At 37.6% G+C, this 18,363-nt stretch overlaps 1 protein-coding gene across 5 annotated transcripts in view; it reads left to right on the top strand.

Annotated features, from left to right (window-relative positions):
* LOC113121199 (disks large-associated protein 2-like) overlaps window positions 1-18,363 on the top strand; it is a 115,004-nt gene that overhangs the window by 68,767 nt on the left and 27,874 nt on the right. For 3 of the 5 annotated variants that reach the window (XM_026291479.1, XM_026291480.1, XM_026291481.1), the window contains one exon: window positions 2,209-2,428. In XM_026291479.1, coding sequence (XP_026147264.1) covers window positions 2,209-2,428 — 220 coding nt within the window. Of the gene's footprint in view, window positions 1-2,135; window positions 2,429-8,264; window positions 9,209-18,363 lie in introns of those variants that run through there. The other 2 variants (XM_026291483.1, XM_026291482.1) reach the window with 2 other exon arrangements.

Here is an 18,363-nt window from a genome sequence, read left to right on the forward strand (position 1 = left end):
TTTAGGTGGAACAGTTGAACACTTTTTCTCGGGTCTTGTAGGTTATCTTTGTCAACCCTGTTGGAGTTGATAGATGACCTATGCTAAGCTAGTGAGGGACAGGTTGGGCTGATTAAATGTTTCAAAACCTAGTTTAAAGCTGCAGTAGGTAACTTTTGTAAAAATATATTTTTTTCATATTTGTTAAACCTGTCATTATGTCCTGACAGTAGAATATGAGACAGATAATCTGTGAAAAAATCAAGCTCCTCTTATATTCGGACTATTTTAGATTGCTTCGGAGGTACCGCGGCGGAGTAACCCAGTACCTTTGTGATTCTTCATAGACATAAACAGAGAGAAGTAGTTCCGGCTACGATGTTCTTCCGCAAGACACAAGCAGTTCTGTTTATTAAACGCTAGAGCGTCAAAAGTTCCCTACCGCAGCTTTAATTTAGGGGGTTTAGATGGTTGACCAGGGTGACTGTGATTTCACCAAGTACAACATGTCCCTGGATCAGTATCATTGTTGATCCTGGAACAACATTCCAATCAACAAATCAGAATTAAGGGGTTTACCTTTCAGGAAATATCGGTTTTAGGCTTATGACTGGAATAAGGTTCTTTTACATCCTAGTTAATCAGCTATCATTTCATAATGATTTTAGGAATACATTATGGGTATCAATGGGTATACAAAAGATGTTGATACAGGAACATGTCTTACTTGTCAAAATCATGGTGACCATTGACCAGGATAACTATCTGCTGGTCAGGTAGAGAAAGACTGAGAAGTTGAACTTGGTCAACCTGATTAGACTTTGTAGACATATTTGGCTAAACTACTGGAGATATTACACTGTTAAAATACATTACAAAAGCCAGCTTGATTTGGGTGGCTAACCAACAAAGCTACCAGCAGGGTGGACTGAGGACAACTTGTGAGGTCATCTTGGTCAGCTGGGTTAGAATTGGTTGATCGCCTTGGCTAAGCAAGTGGGGGATATGTTGAGCTCATTAACTATATTCAAAAACTTAATTTTGGTGGTTTGTCCCCACTATAACCAACTGACAGGGCCAGTGAGACCTAGAACCTGCCTGGTAAAAGCTGGTAGACCATAGTGGTTAAGCTAGTGGGGAATAAGTTGAGCTCAATAACCCAGCTTGACACAGGTTTTTGACCAAAAGAACTACAGGCTGGGTCAGGCCAAAGACAAATCGTGATGCCATTTTGGTCAACCAGATAAGAATTTGTAGCTTGCCTTGGCTAAGCAAGTGGGTAATCTGTTTAGCTGATTAATTATTTTTTCCAAAACTCAGCTTGATTTGGGTGGTTGACCACTAAAGAATACCATCTTACAGGGCCGATGAGCCCCAGTACCTGATCAGCCTGGTTATAGCTGGGAGACCATCTTGACTAAGCTGGTTTAGAGACTTGACAGTGTTCCAAAAACATTTTGAGCTAGTTGCCCAAGCTGAATTGTTTCTTTGTCCCGAGTTGTGGATATATTTATTTAAGAACAGAATGTTTTATCATGTTTGGTCAGAGAGACACTAACTTGATGTGATGTTACCTTTGTTAAATTCTGTTCATACAAGCCATTGTTAAAACAGGATGTCAGAAAGCTGAAGTCAAGGTCTGTTGAGCTGTGGTAGTTCATGTGGGCTTTGGGTATGTGGCTTTTTTAATGGATTTTAATGATGGAGTAGGTTACAGTTGAGATGTTTTATGGAGGTTTTATAGAACATGCAAACTGTCAAGCACACTGGAAAATGTTTTAATTAGGGTAGAGAAAGTTTTCAGATTTGTGTTGTAGTTCTAAGGAAGACTTAAAATCAGTAATTGAACAATTACATAGACTATATATCTTTAAGCTTCATGGTTTAGGAAAGTTAGCCATCATCTCATGCTCCGTTTATGAAAATCTCTGTTTTCTTGCTGTCTGCTGCTGTTGACTGTTTGTGTCATTTTCCCTCCGAAAGTTCTTCAAACAATCTGCTTTTCTTCATTTACCTATTATGAGATTATAATCCAGTTTGAAATGTTTTCTCTTATCTTGTTGCTTTTTGACATAAATCTACTGAGACGCTCAAGGTCGGAAATTGCCAGTGGTATATCCCTCCTGCTAACACTCCTTCATATTTACTGTGCAAAGGGGAAGAATCAAAGTGAGAAAGAGAAAGGAAGAGGAAAAATTAAGGACTGCTATTCCTGTTTTTGTCTCTCAGGTGAGTGAGACTGAGGTCAATGGCCAGTTTGAGTCAGTTTGCGAGTCCGTTTTTAGCGAAGTAGAATCCCAGGCCGTGGAGGCCTTGGACCTGCCCGGCTCTTTCCGCACTCGAAGCCACAGTTACCTGCGTGCAATTCAGGCTGGGTATTCCCAAGATGATGACTGCTTGCCTTCAATGACATCTTCTACTGTCACTTCAACTCTCAGATCCACAACAGGTAACCATATGCCTCAAATCCCACCTGAGAGAGAGAGAGAAAAGGCTTAGAGCACATACCCGCCATACATTCAGCACATGCTGAACTACATACTCTGGCATACCTACATATGTACAGTGGGATTCCCATGTGCTTGAGAGATGACTGACTTGAATGTCGTTTCCGTCGGCCCCTGTCTGTTGTGTGTTTGCTTTATTGCGTCTGTGCTCCCCGAGTGTTGAGAGACGGTTGCCTGCAATTCCCTTTGCACGAGTCATGCGTCCTTTTCTGGGCTTCTGATTGGTTGGGTCCAGTAGTAATGAGAGGCTAGACTGGGGGTCAGAGGGACTTAGGCATAAACAAATCAGCACAAACTAGCACAGCTGTTCAGAGCATGCAACACAACATGGGCAAGGGTTTTCACGCAGCACAGAAAATCATGTTAAGGTTGGGCAGGAAGGCCAGTTTTAGATGTGTTCACAGTCCTTAAATTGGAAAAACGTGTGTATTTTCCATCTTCTAAATATTGAAATGGATTAGCAATTAAAAAATACATATTTTGGTTTGGTAAACTTGAAATGCTGTTTCAGTCCTGAATGCACAAAGCAATGATTGTGAACTACACAATCAGTTTTATTTGATATTATGTGTTGCATAAAACATCTAAATTAGTCAAAAGAAATTCAGAAGTCAAATCAACATATTTACTTGGAAAAACTATAGTGAAAATAATTTGTTTTATTTTTCAACAAAATGAGCAATATGCACTTGTTTTTGAGTTCTCTCATAATTATTATTATTACAATTTTTTTTTTAATATTAATGCTTCGTGTTTAAGCCATAACATTTATTGAATATTAGATGATAAGCCAACCCCTCCTCATGGTTAAATTCTTTATTTTATAGAAAATATTAGTTAATAATAATAAGATGTCTGTTAACCACTTAAGGGCTTGGTTTATTATTTTAATTATTATACTGCATTGTATAAAGTAGAATATTTAGTAGAAAATAGTAGAATATTTTCGCATTGAATAAAAGTTTTAAAAAGTTTCATCGTAATATTGCATGTGAGCAATTTTTCTGTCACTGAGGTGAAATTTTGGTAGGTTTGTTAATGTGCTAATTGAATTATAATTGATCAATCTCTGTATGAATTCAAAAATTGGAGGTGAAAACAAATCCTATTATCTTAATCCAGTTTTAACATTAATCCTAACTAATGAGTAATTTTTACAACATGAATGGGTTTAGGAAGCCCTGACAGAGCAAGTGTGGAGGTTTTGTGCAGCACATACTCATGAGAAAGTGTGCATCGTGTGTCACAGTTTTCTTTGTGCAAGCAGAATGCCGCCTCCGCCTCCGCACCCTGTCCCAACACCCCTGCTGTGTTCGGTGTACACATGGAGTAAAGCTATGAACCCTATTGAAATACCACAAAATGATGTCAAATGACACTAAAAATACTTTATTTATTTATTTATTTTAGTTTTTTTTTTTTACATTTGAAAACCAAAATGTTAATTTGTTATGTTTGATTTGTTTGGTCACTCCAGTCAAACTCTGTTTCTTTGATTTAATGTGGGCTTCTTTGTGTTTGTTGTTCAAACTGGAGTTTGATTTGATTGGACCTTCATGCTGTCAACAACTCATACTGACAATACACAGAGGACTCTAAGGAGAAAGGAGAGCTCTCCAATCCCACCGTCTCACTCTGCTGAAGTGCTTTCACCACATTTGGCTCTGTATGCAATCCCTGTCAGCTCAAGTCAACCGGCTGTAGGACAGAACCATTTTCTCAAAAGGATTTCGTCCACTATGTTTCACCTTGGAGGACTTCTTGTTTCAGCAGTCCTGTACGACTTTGGATTTACAAAGAGAACCATAGTTTGTGTACGTGTAGATCCTAAATTAGATGCTTTCTTTCCTTAAAGGCTTTTAAGAAAGTTCAGATAATTGCTTGAGCTCTGGTATTGATGCTCTCTGGTTCTATAGTTAATTCAAAAGCAACGACCAATCAAAGTAATGTTATCAAGCATATCCCATAAATTCACCAGTAGATGAAGCTAAATTTAGTTGCCGCTAAAATCATTTAGTAAGGTGTTGGGTTGTGATGGTGGAGAGGGAATGTGGGCGTCATGGCCCCTCGTTGGCCATCACAGGAAGGAGATCCAATGGGAAAAAGCAGCTGGAGAGATGCCTGTCACAGGTATTATAATGTCAACACGCATACATCTTTCAATGGATATGTGTGTTTTTGCACTGCCTTCTCAACTAAATCAGGATTAGACCTTTGAAAGACACATCACTAAAGGTCAGATCCGGCGTTCAGGCGCCAAAGTAGCAATGCTTTTCTATAAAAGGCATTTCAAAAGTATTTGTTGATTACCACAGAAAATAATTGTGTTATATATATAAATTAACCAAAAGAAAAAAACGAAAGACGCACACATACAATGAAAGTCTATGGGGCGAGATATTCTGGAGCGTTTAAAAGAACAATTGTTAAGATTTTTAGCGATATTATCACACTAGTGCCATGTTGACGTGTAAAGTTTAAGTGTTGTGGTGATGTTTTTGCAATACTTTGGATTTATACTGGTGCAATGCCTTGCCCCATAGAAATCATTCGTAAGTGCAATTATATCGCTGTAAATGCATTAGTTGTTTATTTTTACAAACTGAGAGATGAGTTTAAATTCTGTGGTAATCGACATCACTTCATAGACATTCCTAATAACTTTTATTCTTTTAGTGGTTGGGTCACTTTTAACATTTCTGTAAATTTTTATACCAACCTTGGCATCCTTGGAGAACAAACATGGCCAGCAAAATGCGGTTGGAAGTAAGAGCTGGTGTGGAAGATTTCAGCTGTGATGGACAGTGGGATTGCAGTCTCTGCCTGGTGCAGCCCTCACAGAGGACTTTATTGGATCGTGTTTCTTCTTAATCCCGCCCCTATAATCTCCACATGGTCCAATCAGCTCGATAGATGGGCTTTTTAACATATTCAATAGGGTTCATATCTCCTTGCCTGAATGATTGCGTGACATTTTATTGCCTTTTCATCTTTTCTGTTGCACAAAAACAAGACAATACGTAAAATTAGCCTCCACATTTGCCACAAAGCGCTCTGATTTGATAAAAGGTGGTTAATAACATTGAAATATTGTTTTTATTGGTTATGCTGTGAAGAGATGGAAAGGCTGAACAGAGATGTTCTTTGACGTGAGTGAGAAGGCAGTGTAAACACATATCTGAAAGCTAAACGTATGTGAGTAAAAGAAAGTGAAACCCTGACAACACAATCTTTAATGAATTTCATTTCGTCAATTTTTAACATGAACTCTTTCATTAAACCAGGGGCACTTCTAGCCTTTCATCTTTTTTGGATATAATTGGATAAAAAGTCTTTCTCTGGAGCACAATGTCATTCACAAGTTGCACATCTAAGATCTGCTTTGTTGTTGACAACTGACAGCCATAATTTTGGTTCCTACAGAGGTACATATCCACCTCATCAGGTCTTATGAAATGTCCCATTCAGAGGCACAGCTACCAGAGGACCTGAGGTTGAGAGGGGCCCATACCAAAATTAGTACAAGGGGCCAGAATTCATAGCAACATCACTGATCCTACTATTATTTGGTGTGACAAACATCTGCAAACGATTCCAACCCAGGCTCATTTAAAATACATGCTTGTAGCACCGTTTCTGCTACACCAATATTACAGTACGTACCTCACTGCATGTCTTGCGGCAGTTTTAAAAGTGAAATGTCCAGTGAGTGGCGCTAAAATACATGTTCAATACATGACCATAGCCAACTTTTATTACGTTGTTACTAGTAATGTAAAGATGAACCGTGAGTCGGTTGAAAATCGATTCAAATACATGATGATTCAAATCGGTTGAGATGCTAAACAAATTGCGATTCATTTAGGGGTAGGAGTTTATATATATGTCTGAGGGGAACTAACTTCTTACTTATACATCTTGCCTCTAATGCACATTAAAGTTCATAATCATAAGTGCGGTGCTTCTTTGTTTACAGTGGAATCCAAGGAAACGTTTAAAGTGCCACCTGCTGGCAGAGAGTGAATTTGCTTTTCGTTCAGTTCGTCTGCATTTCTGTTTCATGCAGATATTTTTTTATGAATAGTTTCACAAAGCTGAAGTCAAATCATTCTGTTTTTGCTTCAAATTTTGAAATTATAGAATCGAATTTAGATTAAAATCTTGCATGTATGCAGCATCTTTGTTTGGATCATGATTAAAATGCAGTGGTTGCTTGCCTCTAATTTTAAATGGAAAGAGAACAGGCGAAGCCTTAATTTTATTTGTATGAAGAGATTTATTTATTTGAGATAAAAAAGAGATAAAAAGAGCAATAATACGCAAGTGCTATATTAGCATATTATTATAGTGTTATATTTAAATTTCACATAGAAACAAGCAACATTTTGTCCAAGCAATAATAAAAGGACACATTTCATTTATAATTTCTCTAAAATCTAATTTTGTAAAAAAAAAAAAAAATATTATGAATCGAATCGAATCTTGAAATCAAAATCATAAATCGAATCGAAACACGAGTTGAGTGAATCGTTACATCCCTAGTTGTTACAGGCACGAATTGCAGCAACTGTATTACGTTGTTAATGGTCTAATAAAGTTAATGCAATAACATACACCCTACACCAAACCTAAGCCTAAACCTACTAGATAGCATGTAAAAAATTGTTTTCAAAGTCATAACATAATATTATGAAAAGAACTATGTGGAAATTATGCTTTCTTAATTGAAACAATGGCCTGGTAAATCATACTTTGTTGGAGGAAAACTGGAAACTGCAGAGATTCATACGTATGTATAAATATTTGAGTTTTGCACAAAACGTAAGTAGGTACACGTGTTTTCAGTGTGCCTGGGTGGAACGATTCAGTGCATCAGTGAACTAAATCACAAACAATTTCAGACTTTTACCAATTTGACAAGATGCTTTAAAACAGATTAGCAAATTTCGCAACACTGATTCTAAACAGCTGGGAAAAAAAAACATAAAACACATGACTTGATTCCTGAAATATTGTCAGTGAAAATGATTTTCAAGGTGATATATATATATATCGATCCCATTAAAGCATAAGAATTTATCAGTAATATTTTATTTGGACAGAGAGGTATATAACTTGGTACATGCCTCTGTAAAAAAAGGTCTAGCGATGCCCCTGCATAAAAAAAACCTAGCAGATATTTGCTTGCTTCCTGTGAAAATCAAAAAGAAAAAATCAAAAAGAAAAAAATTCTTTCTCATCCATCTAATGTACAGTATAGTCTTGTTCTTCAGTCTCTCTCCATACACTATCAGAAAATAATGTTGAAAATTGTACCTTTAGGAGTACAACAGGGGTGCAACCCTCAAAATGACACATTTGTACCTTCTTTATTAGTACCTTAAAGTAATAATATGTATCCTTAGAAATATATACTCTTATGGTGCTATTATAATAAACTGGGGTAAAGAAGGTACAAGGGTGTCCCTTTAAGTGTACTGGCCTTGTGACAAGCTGTTTTACCCCTAGAGGTACTATTTTGGCCATTTGTATTTATTTGTAATTTTATTATTTTTTTTAATTTATGGAAGTGTACTTGATACATATGAAAGTTCCTGAATTTACTCCCAGGAACAAATGCGGTGTGCTATTGAAAATTGTGTGTACAGGGCATTTACTCACATGCTGCTAACACGAGACTCAAGTGTTGACATTATTTAAAGTGAAAGGCTTCGCCGAATTCATCAGCTGTTCACCCCTTTGAATTTCCCTATGTCCATATTCAAATTTGTCTTCCAGAAGGGTATGATGCAATGGAGGGCACCTCGTTGCTAAATGAGGATATGATTGAGGACGATGATGGCGCCAGCTCCTCAGCTTATCAGGAAATCGAGCGGTTTGAAAGAGAAAACGCTGGTCGTAGCCAACACAGCACCAGTTCCACGGTCACGGCTATCTCCATTCCTCCTTCCTCCTCGCATGCCTACCGGGTCCCATGTCCGCCCCCGTCCCAGCCCCCACCAGATCCTCCCGTCCCGCAGGCTATTCAGGCTTTCAAGGAGTCTGCAAACATGGTGGCTGCCTTCAACATGCAGTGGAAGGAGGAGATATCGGCGATGCGCTACGAGCTAGCGGAGCTGCGCAGGGATGTCTGCGGAGAGCTCAAGACTTTCAACAGCAACTTCTTTAATTTCACCCAGTGCTATAACATGTGGACCATGTGCCGGGAAGCTGCCACTGGCACCAGTTCCAGCACCAGCACCAGCGAGAGGGTGTCTGTTGGCGTCCAGACTGGCGCTAATGGTCTGGTGAGACAAAACACTGCAGACGCCTCAGTAATGTGTCAGCCAGAACCGGCTGCCTTCAACATTTTCGACCTGATGGAGCCTCCACGCATCGAGATCACTGAGGGAACTCCTGAAGGAACCACGGCCACCAACAGCCCAACCAGTCCAGATAGGCCCACCACCGGCCCACCACTGTCAAAGCGGTTGGGACGGTCCAAACTGGACACTGGCAAGAAGAAGAAGAACTGCAGTCGAGCAGACGGTCAAAGAAGTGCCAGCCTTGAACTCTGGTGCAGAAAGTACACTAGTGGACCAATGTCCTACTTATCTCTATCCTTCTGATCATTCTTCTCACTGGAACAGACATTAACTTAGTTTCAGAATCAACACCATACACCTGCATCCAGAGAAGAGCTTGTCCCTTTTCTCTTTTCAGAAAGATGATAGCTTCTCCAAGTGTAGCTTTTCTAGATGGAAGCATTTGCTGTGCTGGATCATAAATCTGTTTACATCACCACGGAAATGATTCATGAATGTCATTTGCATTGTAAGGAATGTCGCAATTTGTTGTGTTTTGTCCAAGGCTAAAGCAGTTTTTGTGACCGAGGTGAATTACCTCACTGCTCAATCTGACCAAAAGAGCTTATGAATACAGATGAAAGATGCATTTTTTGTTACTTATACTTTTAATGTTTATCAGATAAATCAAAAACATTTTAATTCGGCAAATCCTTTCATTATACTACTTTGCATTGTTTTAAGGCAATCCGTGTATCATTCGTTCATATTTTTAATTAATTGTTTTTTATATATATATATTGAAAGTAGAAAAATTAGAAAACAGCTGCCTTTTTTGTGTGTGGAAAAAACAGAATTCAACTTAAATTTTAGTTTTTCATTCAGGGGTAGAAAAATGAATAAACAACTTGAATATTCAATTTCTACACATGGGTGGGAATTTAACGCCCCTTTTTCCTGATTGGTCAGCCGAAGCTCAAACCGTGCCTTCATCAGTTCTTCCGCAGTATCACGCAGCAGAATAATAGTCCTCCACTGCTGCAGTTGTACGGATTCTTACCAAATTTATTGGAACTACATTTCTTTTTTCAACAAAAAGACTAATAAATAGCTCAACACAACTCATACCGGGGCAGAGTCTAGACAGGGCTTTCTTCGATGTGGACCAGCAGTTCTTAAAGTGATAGGGTGTCAGCGAAATAATTTGCTATAGCCTACCATATTTCCAGACTGTAACATCATTTTTTTTTCTTATCATGATATATAGGTCTACTGTGATTTATTCCAAAATGACTTATATGATGCATTTAATGTCAAATAATCGAAATGAAGCCTTAATAAATGCGTTAAGAATCCTGCTATTATTCTGCTGCGTGATACTGCGAAAAAACTGATGATGGCACAATTTGATCTTTGGCTGACCTACTAGCAGAAAGCGACATTTAATTCCCTCCCATGTGAATATACAAGCTGTTACTTTCGTTAAAAAAAAAGGAGTCATTTCCATTTCTTATTTATTTCCTTCAATACTAAATCAAAAATTGAATGATACACAGACCGGTTGGCGAACATGAAAGGCTAATTTGGATTCTTATACATTCCTAATTAAGTTTTATTTGAGTATAATAACTTATATATTAAGATTAATATTAACGGTTGTTCTACAACATACAGTAAATGGTCAAATCTAATGTGAACTTTGAAATGACTGTGTGCTTGCTATCAAGTTGCCACTTGAGAACTACAAAAATCATCTGTGTACATGCTATATTAACTGCTATGCACTTACATTTACTAAATTTATCATTTTATACAAAGCACTTTCAATTACATTGACCAAAATACCTGCATGTAATAACATATGTCATTACACTGCTATAACAGTGTAACTGCTACACGTACATAACAGCAGCAAAAGAGTTTTACAACACAACATGAACACAATAAGTGCATTGTTGAAAATAAAATGAGAAAAAATAAAAAACAGTTCCTTTAGGGCTACAACAGCTTGTCACTGGGACAGTAGCCTCGAAAGGACAATTTTTTACCTTCTTTACCGTTTTTTTACTGTACCATTAAAGTACACATTACTATAAGGTACTAATGTGCACAATTTAGAGGGTAAAAAAGACACTAAGGTGTCCCTTTGTGGCTACTGTCCCAGTGACAAGCTGTTGTACCCAAAAAGAGCTATTTTGGTGCATTTTGTCGTGACAGTCCTTAATGGATCACCATTTAGGGTCTTATGTAGCAACTTTTCAAAGTTTAAAAAATCACATTTGAACCATGACTCTGTAATTTATGTTGTAGAACAATATATTTTCACTTATTTGACAATAAAATCATCTCTTCTAAAAGCCTTTTAAAGGAAACCCATTATATCAGTCTGAACAGCAAACCGAACAGCTCTATAGCTGTCACGCAACGCTTTCGCTTTTCATGCCAAATGAATTTGATGGATCATGCACAGTGATCATGTTGAGCTGTTGGTTCTCAGTTTCCCAGGAGAGTCACATGTGGATTTAAAGAAGTCAAGAAATTTTAATAAGTCTAAACAAATTCAAATGGTATTTTAACTCAAGCATACGCCCTTACCATATTTACTGTAACTCTGCATCTGTGGTGTAATTACTAGCTAGCGTATATAAAAAAGCATCTGTGGACTATTTACAAAGTAGTGCTGAGTGGTACATCTTTTTATTATTGAAGTGCTTTAATCAAGGATGGAAAAGGAAGCGATTTATTTCACTTAAAAATACAAAAATAGGTGCCCCTATCAATTTCAGATTCCTCTATAACTGCTTTTTGACTCCCACAATCCTAATAATGTAGTTCCAGCTGTGCAAAGTATCAGTAGTTAATCATTACAGATGTTAAATCACTATTATTTTAACACATTAGACCAGATAACGGAGTAAACATTTGTTGTGCTTTGTACTAAATCATAACCAATAACATAGCTCTTTAAAAGTATGTCTGATTAAGATTGTAATTGAATCACAGTCTAGAGATATGATGTCCCTTTTATAAATCTGATATGTATATATGTGTTAAAACCATTTTAATTGTGTTAGTAATAAGTCAAGGAGACCCACATAACAAACATTTTTTAATAATTTCATAATAATTTCATAATTTCCTGAATATGACCTGTTTAACACAACTTTCCTCTGCTCAGTAAATACACATTTTGTACTCTAAATACATTAAAAAATTTATGAAAAACAATTCAACAGTGTACAATTCTCAATTACAATACCGATAAGTCCTAACTAAAATTGTGGACTAATTTTACGACTAGACTGACTGTTATTTAGTGTTAAATATCAAATCAGGTAATGGCATTTAAAAAAATCGCATTGTTAGCTGCTTTTCTGAAACTATGAATTTAGTTTTGGATTATATTTCATTTATATTCTTTTATATTAATTAGTGCACTACAACTTATATTCCATGATTACATGCACAGCCTTCTTGTATACTGGAAATACTGTCATTTTATTTCAATATTTCACTGCATTTGTTAGTGCACACTATTACAGCTTTTGCAGAATTCTGTTGCTCCTCCTCACTCTGTTAATTAAATATATAATGTAAATGTTATGTAATAAAGGTCATATTTATTTTAAATATTAATTTATTAATATAAATCCCCCAATGCAAATCGTTTTTTCTACATAGGCATTCATTCAACAATTGCAATCTGAATTACAGTAATGAAAATCTATCGCTCAGCACTACTGTAGTTTTGTATTTTCAACTTAGCTTCACAAAATGAATCACTCCAGTGATTCCCACACAGTTTGTGTCATAAATGTTCTATTACTGTTACCTTGCCTCCCACGCACTCACAATCACAAACTTAATGATTTATTTATTTTTGGGAGGATTTGTCCTAATCAACTATTCCAATGCCCTGGAAACTAATTCTGCTTAATTTTTCATTTTAAGTGACTTGTTCTGTATTTAAGGGACCATCTGAATTTGTCTCCACAGGACACACACAGCATTTGGAACCTATATGTACAAAATGTGCATACACTAAAAAAAGAAAAAAGTTAAATCAAATATTCTAATCAAATCATGTAATTAAATCAGAATCTATCTATCTATCTATCTATCTATCTATCTATCTATCTATCTATCTATCGGTTTGCTTTCAGGACATTCAATCTCCATGTGCCACCATGATAAATGAGACACTGTGACAATTATTGAAAATTACATTTATGCTCCATATAGTAAGCATAGCAAAATATACATTATGTTGAAAAAATATAAGATGAACATTCCTGAGCACAATATATTTTTTATGTACTAGGTTTAAGTAGTTTATTTAGAACAGAGGCTATATGAAACTATTTTGTTTACTGAAAATAAATATCATCATGCCAAAGTTTAAGGCAATATTTTTCCGTTAAAAATTAAGTTCATTTTAAGCCACTGAAGAGAAGAGGAATAAAAGCCACTTCTGAACTAGTGTGATTTTAAGAAACATTGGTAAAATGTTTTTTTGTTAAATTCCATTTGTTGTTGCAGGACCACTTCTTTTATATATAAAACCATAAAACAATTTAGAGTATCATACACCATTATGTACAATTATCACAGTGTAAAAGATCAATTTAATACACAATATTACCATATAACGTATTTATTGAGATCTGCCTGTGTTTGGGCATTTTCCCATTGAGTGGTAACAAATGTAATTACTAAATCAAAAGTAATTTCACAAATATTCAAGCAGTAAGACATATCTTCATTTACATTGAGTAAATTATGAAATACACTATTTTTGATCATTGATTTTAGTTTCACGCTTTAAAAATACCAATTCAAAAAATAAAATAAAATGAACAACATCATCCATCCAACTATCCACTGAAACCATCTTAAATCCATGACCTCTAAGCCTAGCCAGTGATTTGGCATTAAAGACACTGTCAACTGCCCTTGCTCTTTTTGCAACGCACAGAGTGGCACGGTTTGAATGTACTGACACCGTCAGCACTAGTGATGTAGAATTATGAACTCATCAATCTGTGGGAGGGCTCTTGCTGATGTGTGTCCTGTTACACATGGGAGATATTGATTTATATGGTTTAACTGATCTAACAGTTAAAAAAATTAGAGAGTATGAGATGATAGCCTACAAATATTACAGTTATTTTACCAATGCTTAATGAATGGATGTTTTTGTTTGTTTGTTTTGCTACATTAAAGGGATAGTGAACCCAATCCTGAAAATTATTTCTGATCGGTTATTTAGTCAACCTTACTTTGTCTCAAACCTACTTGACTTTATTCTAAGCGCTAAAGGATATATCTATATCTATTTATCTATCTATCTAAAAAATGATGACAGAATTGGGTGAACTATATTTTAAATTAGTGACAATATATTGTTTGGGCCTCTTAACTTGCTTTGTGTTTATAGAGAATTTTGCCTCATCTTTTTATTCTGTCAGCTATATGAGATTCACATTGAAAAACAGTGGCAGAAAGTCTGGGGAAAATGTATGGATTTTAAATGTATTAATTGATCTTCTGTTATTATATTCTAAATGTCCATAATGTGGAAATCTATGATATGCTATTTCATGATGAGCTTTATCCAAGGAAGGGGTTTTAGCCATAAGAAAACTGATAAAAGGCAACCATGTAATGTTAAAGAAATTATATGATGGATTATATTTTTGTGGTGCAAGAATGACCTAGGAACTGTTGTTCAACATACAAGTTATTGGTTTAGGCTTATTACTCATGTTACCCATTGATACATACAATCAAAGTCAATCTTTTATTCCCTCAGAGTCAGAATCAGCTGATGAATTTGTTTTTGATTTGCTAAGAGACATGTTCAGGGAATGGAAAGATGTTTTTTAAAGGTGCTGAAGATATCGCAGATGTTCTCACGATCTTCATTCATTCTATGCAAGTCCTTTGTTTATCTGTACTTGTCACTGGCATGTGTCGATTTCATTTTAAATGAAGCCCTTGGATCATTTTTGACAAACCTTGCATGAATCTCAGGCATTTATTGTAACCCTTCGACCCCCCCAACACCCCCTTTTGGCTTTTCCTGTTGCTATACTGTGGTTATAAGCAATTGCCTTTGTTTGTTATGCAAATTATACTGTTTCAAAGTAGCAGCTTCAAAGTTTTTTTTTTTTTTACAATCATCAATACAGTGGGTCAAGACAATTATGTAAAGTATAGTTATAAACGAATAAGCCAATGTGTCCTCTGTATCTGTGAAATTTAGATGCCATGATGATCATTTATTGGGATAATGGGATTTAATGGGATCACCAAAAATCAAAAAAGGAACTTAAAAATGTAGCTTGCTTATAATTTAATACCAAAACTACCATGAAATCACTTTTCCCCTCTATTAACAGATGTTACATTTGGTCCAAACTATATTATTTAAATGAGTGGAGTTCTAACAATACGGCTATCAAGATTAGGAGGATTAAATGCTCTTAATTTTAAGACCAATTGAAATGAAAAATGAAATGAAAATGCTGTCCTCATCTGCTCACCCTTGTCTTATCCCAAACCTGTATTACTTTCATGTTCCCCTTTAACCGAGTTTTTGGAATGAACTGAGACTGAGTTAATCATGACTTTTTTTTTTTTAAGTCCTTTAATGTTTCAAAACTTGTTATATGTGCTTCTCTTTCCAAATTAACTGTGATTTAGTTTTTTTCTCTGTGTAAACATGCCTTATGTACTATCTTTCTTTTCAGAGATATATATAAATGAAATTATTATCAGATATGACATGGATTGTGCAGGTGTTTATCAATCATTGGACATCATAATTTCATGTGGGATCATAGCTACACTGCTGTGCTCAAAGAAGTATTTAAAAGAAAAAAAAGTGAACCATTTTGAAAGTATGTTTCTTCTATAAGCAGACATATTAACATAATAGGCAGGGTTCACAAACACAAATAAAAAGAATATTAGAAATTCATACACCTCTCGGACCCTTTAATTTGCAATTATTAAACCACATACATAAAGTCGCTTGCAAATATGTCATGGACATCAACATGGACATCAACTCTAGCTTGGAATTCTAGAATTAATAAAAGGAAAAGCCCTTACAATACCCCAGCCTGAATGATATGCTACCATTTTTAATCATACATCTGTAAAATCCTTCTCGAAAACTAATGTATGAATAAATTTGTGGCAGAAGCAAATTTTTTATGATCATAATTAAGTTTAAATTGTGAATTCTGTCTGTATATTTTAGTTGCTGTATATTTTAAGTTCTGTTGATGAAGTTTAGTTCTATAGCTTCCTAGAAAATGCAACTTAAGTTTATGAGGGGACAGGATTTTTCTATAAAACAATGTTCCACTTTAAGAACTTGAGCTGCATCCAAAAACGCTATGGGAATGCCGCCTGCATGACCACCCTCTGAATCACATGTATAATTAGTCCAATGAAAGGTCGAGACGTCACAGGGTGGGTGAGGTCATCGACCTGGAAGCTTAAAAGCATGTATGCTGGAGTCGGCATCAGCTTTCTGTCATCCAGCAAGCGCTCTGTGTCTGTATAAATTACCAGTCTGTCTTGTGAGTCTTATTTGGTGTTGTTTGACCACAATAAACTCCACTATGTCTTAAGCAAGTACTAAGACAAAACATAAGGGTGATAGCAGATTCAGATTGTGTGTTCCTCCCTGCCTGTGCTACGTTACAAGCGGGGATACACAGAGTCTGTGAGTGGTCTGCTTGCGAGTGAAGCATGTGGAGTCGGCTCTCCAGGGAGAGCATTGTGAGGTGCTTCCTCTGTGTAAGCTTCACTCCCGGAAGGCTCTCTTTGAGGAGGGAGCCTTCACCAGCATTCCCCATGGTGCTAGCCTTGGTGGAGTGGAGCGGCAGCTGCACTCGTGGGGTTCACAAGCAGATCTGGCGGAGGGAATGGAGACAGGCGAGTCTCCCTATCTTCTTCCTTACACGCTAGATCCGACACCCCCTACCTGAGATCGGAAGCCCACTCCGTGGTTTCTTCCCCCTGAACAAAGGGCTTGATGCTGCACCTCTCTTCCTCTCTTCCTTGAGGAGGGCGATGTGGAGAGCCTCAAGGATGCTCCTCATTCGCCCCCAGTATGAGGAGCTTTTGGAGGTGGTGACTCATACAGTAGCAAGATTAAACATCAAGTGGCCCACTGAGATGCAGAAGGAGCTGCAGGAGAGCAAATTAGATGAGTGTTTTCTGCATACCAGGCCACCACCTCCACGCCGGGCCTGCCTTTTCCCTCTGATCTCCATGCTGAGGTTTGGAGAATGTGGGTTTGGCCATTCTCAGCCCACTTCTTCATCCTTGTCTCAGATTACAATGGCAATGTGGGGGGATTGAATGAGTGTGGTTACAGAGCAATGCCCTAGGGGGAATGGATTCTTGGGAGCTACCTGTCCTCTGGTGTGGCATCGTCTATGAAGGCTCCGGTGCTGCCCACCAAGCCGCTATATACAACATCAGTGCTGGTGGTTAAGGGATGTGCGGCAGCGGGTCAGGCTGGTCAGGCTGGTTCGTGTCTGCACACAATGGTGGTATTATAGGTATACCAGGCTGACCTGCTCAAGGATTTAGACGAGGGACAGGAGATCATCTGTCTGAGAATATCTCTGAGCTGAGAAGGACCACTGATCTCTCCCTCCGCACCACCAGAGAGATAGCTCGTGCCATCGGGTGGTCCATGGCAGCAATAATGGCAGCAGAGAGGCATTTGTGGCTGACCCAGTCAGATATGAGACACCGCTCCAGGGCACCGATTGAGCTCCCCCATTACACCAGAGGTAAGTCTCGAGAGACTGATTCCCTTAGTAGACTATTACCTGTACTCTGTGTGGATCTCTATGAAGGCTCAGTTGACCCTTCTATTCACATCGTGCTGGTGGTTAGGGATGTGCGGCAGCGGGTCAGGCTGGTCAGGCTGGTTCGTGTCTGCACACAATGGTGGTATTATAGGTATACCAGGCTGACCTGCTCAAGGATTTAGACGAGGGACAGGAGATCATCTGTCTGAGAATATCTCTGAGCTGAGAAGGACCACTGATCTCTCCCTCCGCACCACCAGAGAGATAGCTCGTGCCATCGGGTGGTCCATGGCAGCAATAATGGCAGCAGAGAGGCATTTGTGGCTGACCCAGTCAGATATGAGACACCGCTCCAGGGCACCGATTGAGCTCCCCCATTACACCAGAGGTAAGTCTCGAGAGACTGATTCCCTTAGTAGACTATTTAGCAGCGTGGAAACTACTGGCAAATGTGTCTCAGTGAGTCCTGCACATGATAGAAAAAGGCTATTGTATTCAGTTTGACCCTTCTCATTTCAGCAGGGTCGTTCCGACTTTCGTCGGCTCCGAGCAGACATTGGTAATAGAACAGGAAGTGAACACTCTGTTGAGAAAGGACATCATCTAGGTGGTCCCTCTTCACGAGAGAGAATCTGGTTTCTACAGCTGGTACTTCATAGTTCCAAAAAAGATGGGGGTTTAGCGATTTTCATGCAACTGAGGTTCAAGATGTGTTTCTGATCAGGTCCGAGGACTGGTTTGTCACAATAGAAC

Source organism: Carassius auratus, chromosome 20 (assembly GCF_003368295.1).
Source record: "Carassius auratus strain Wakin chromosome 20, ASM336829v1, whole genome shotgun sequence".
NCBI classification, from domain to species: Eukaryota; Metazoa; Chordata; class Actinopteri; order Cypriniformes; family Cyprinidae; genus Carassius; species Carassius auratus.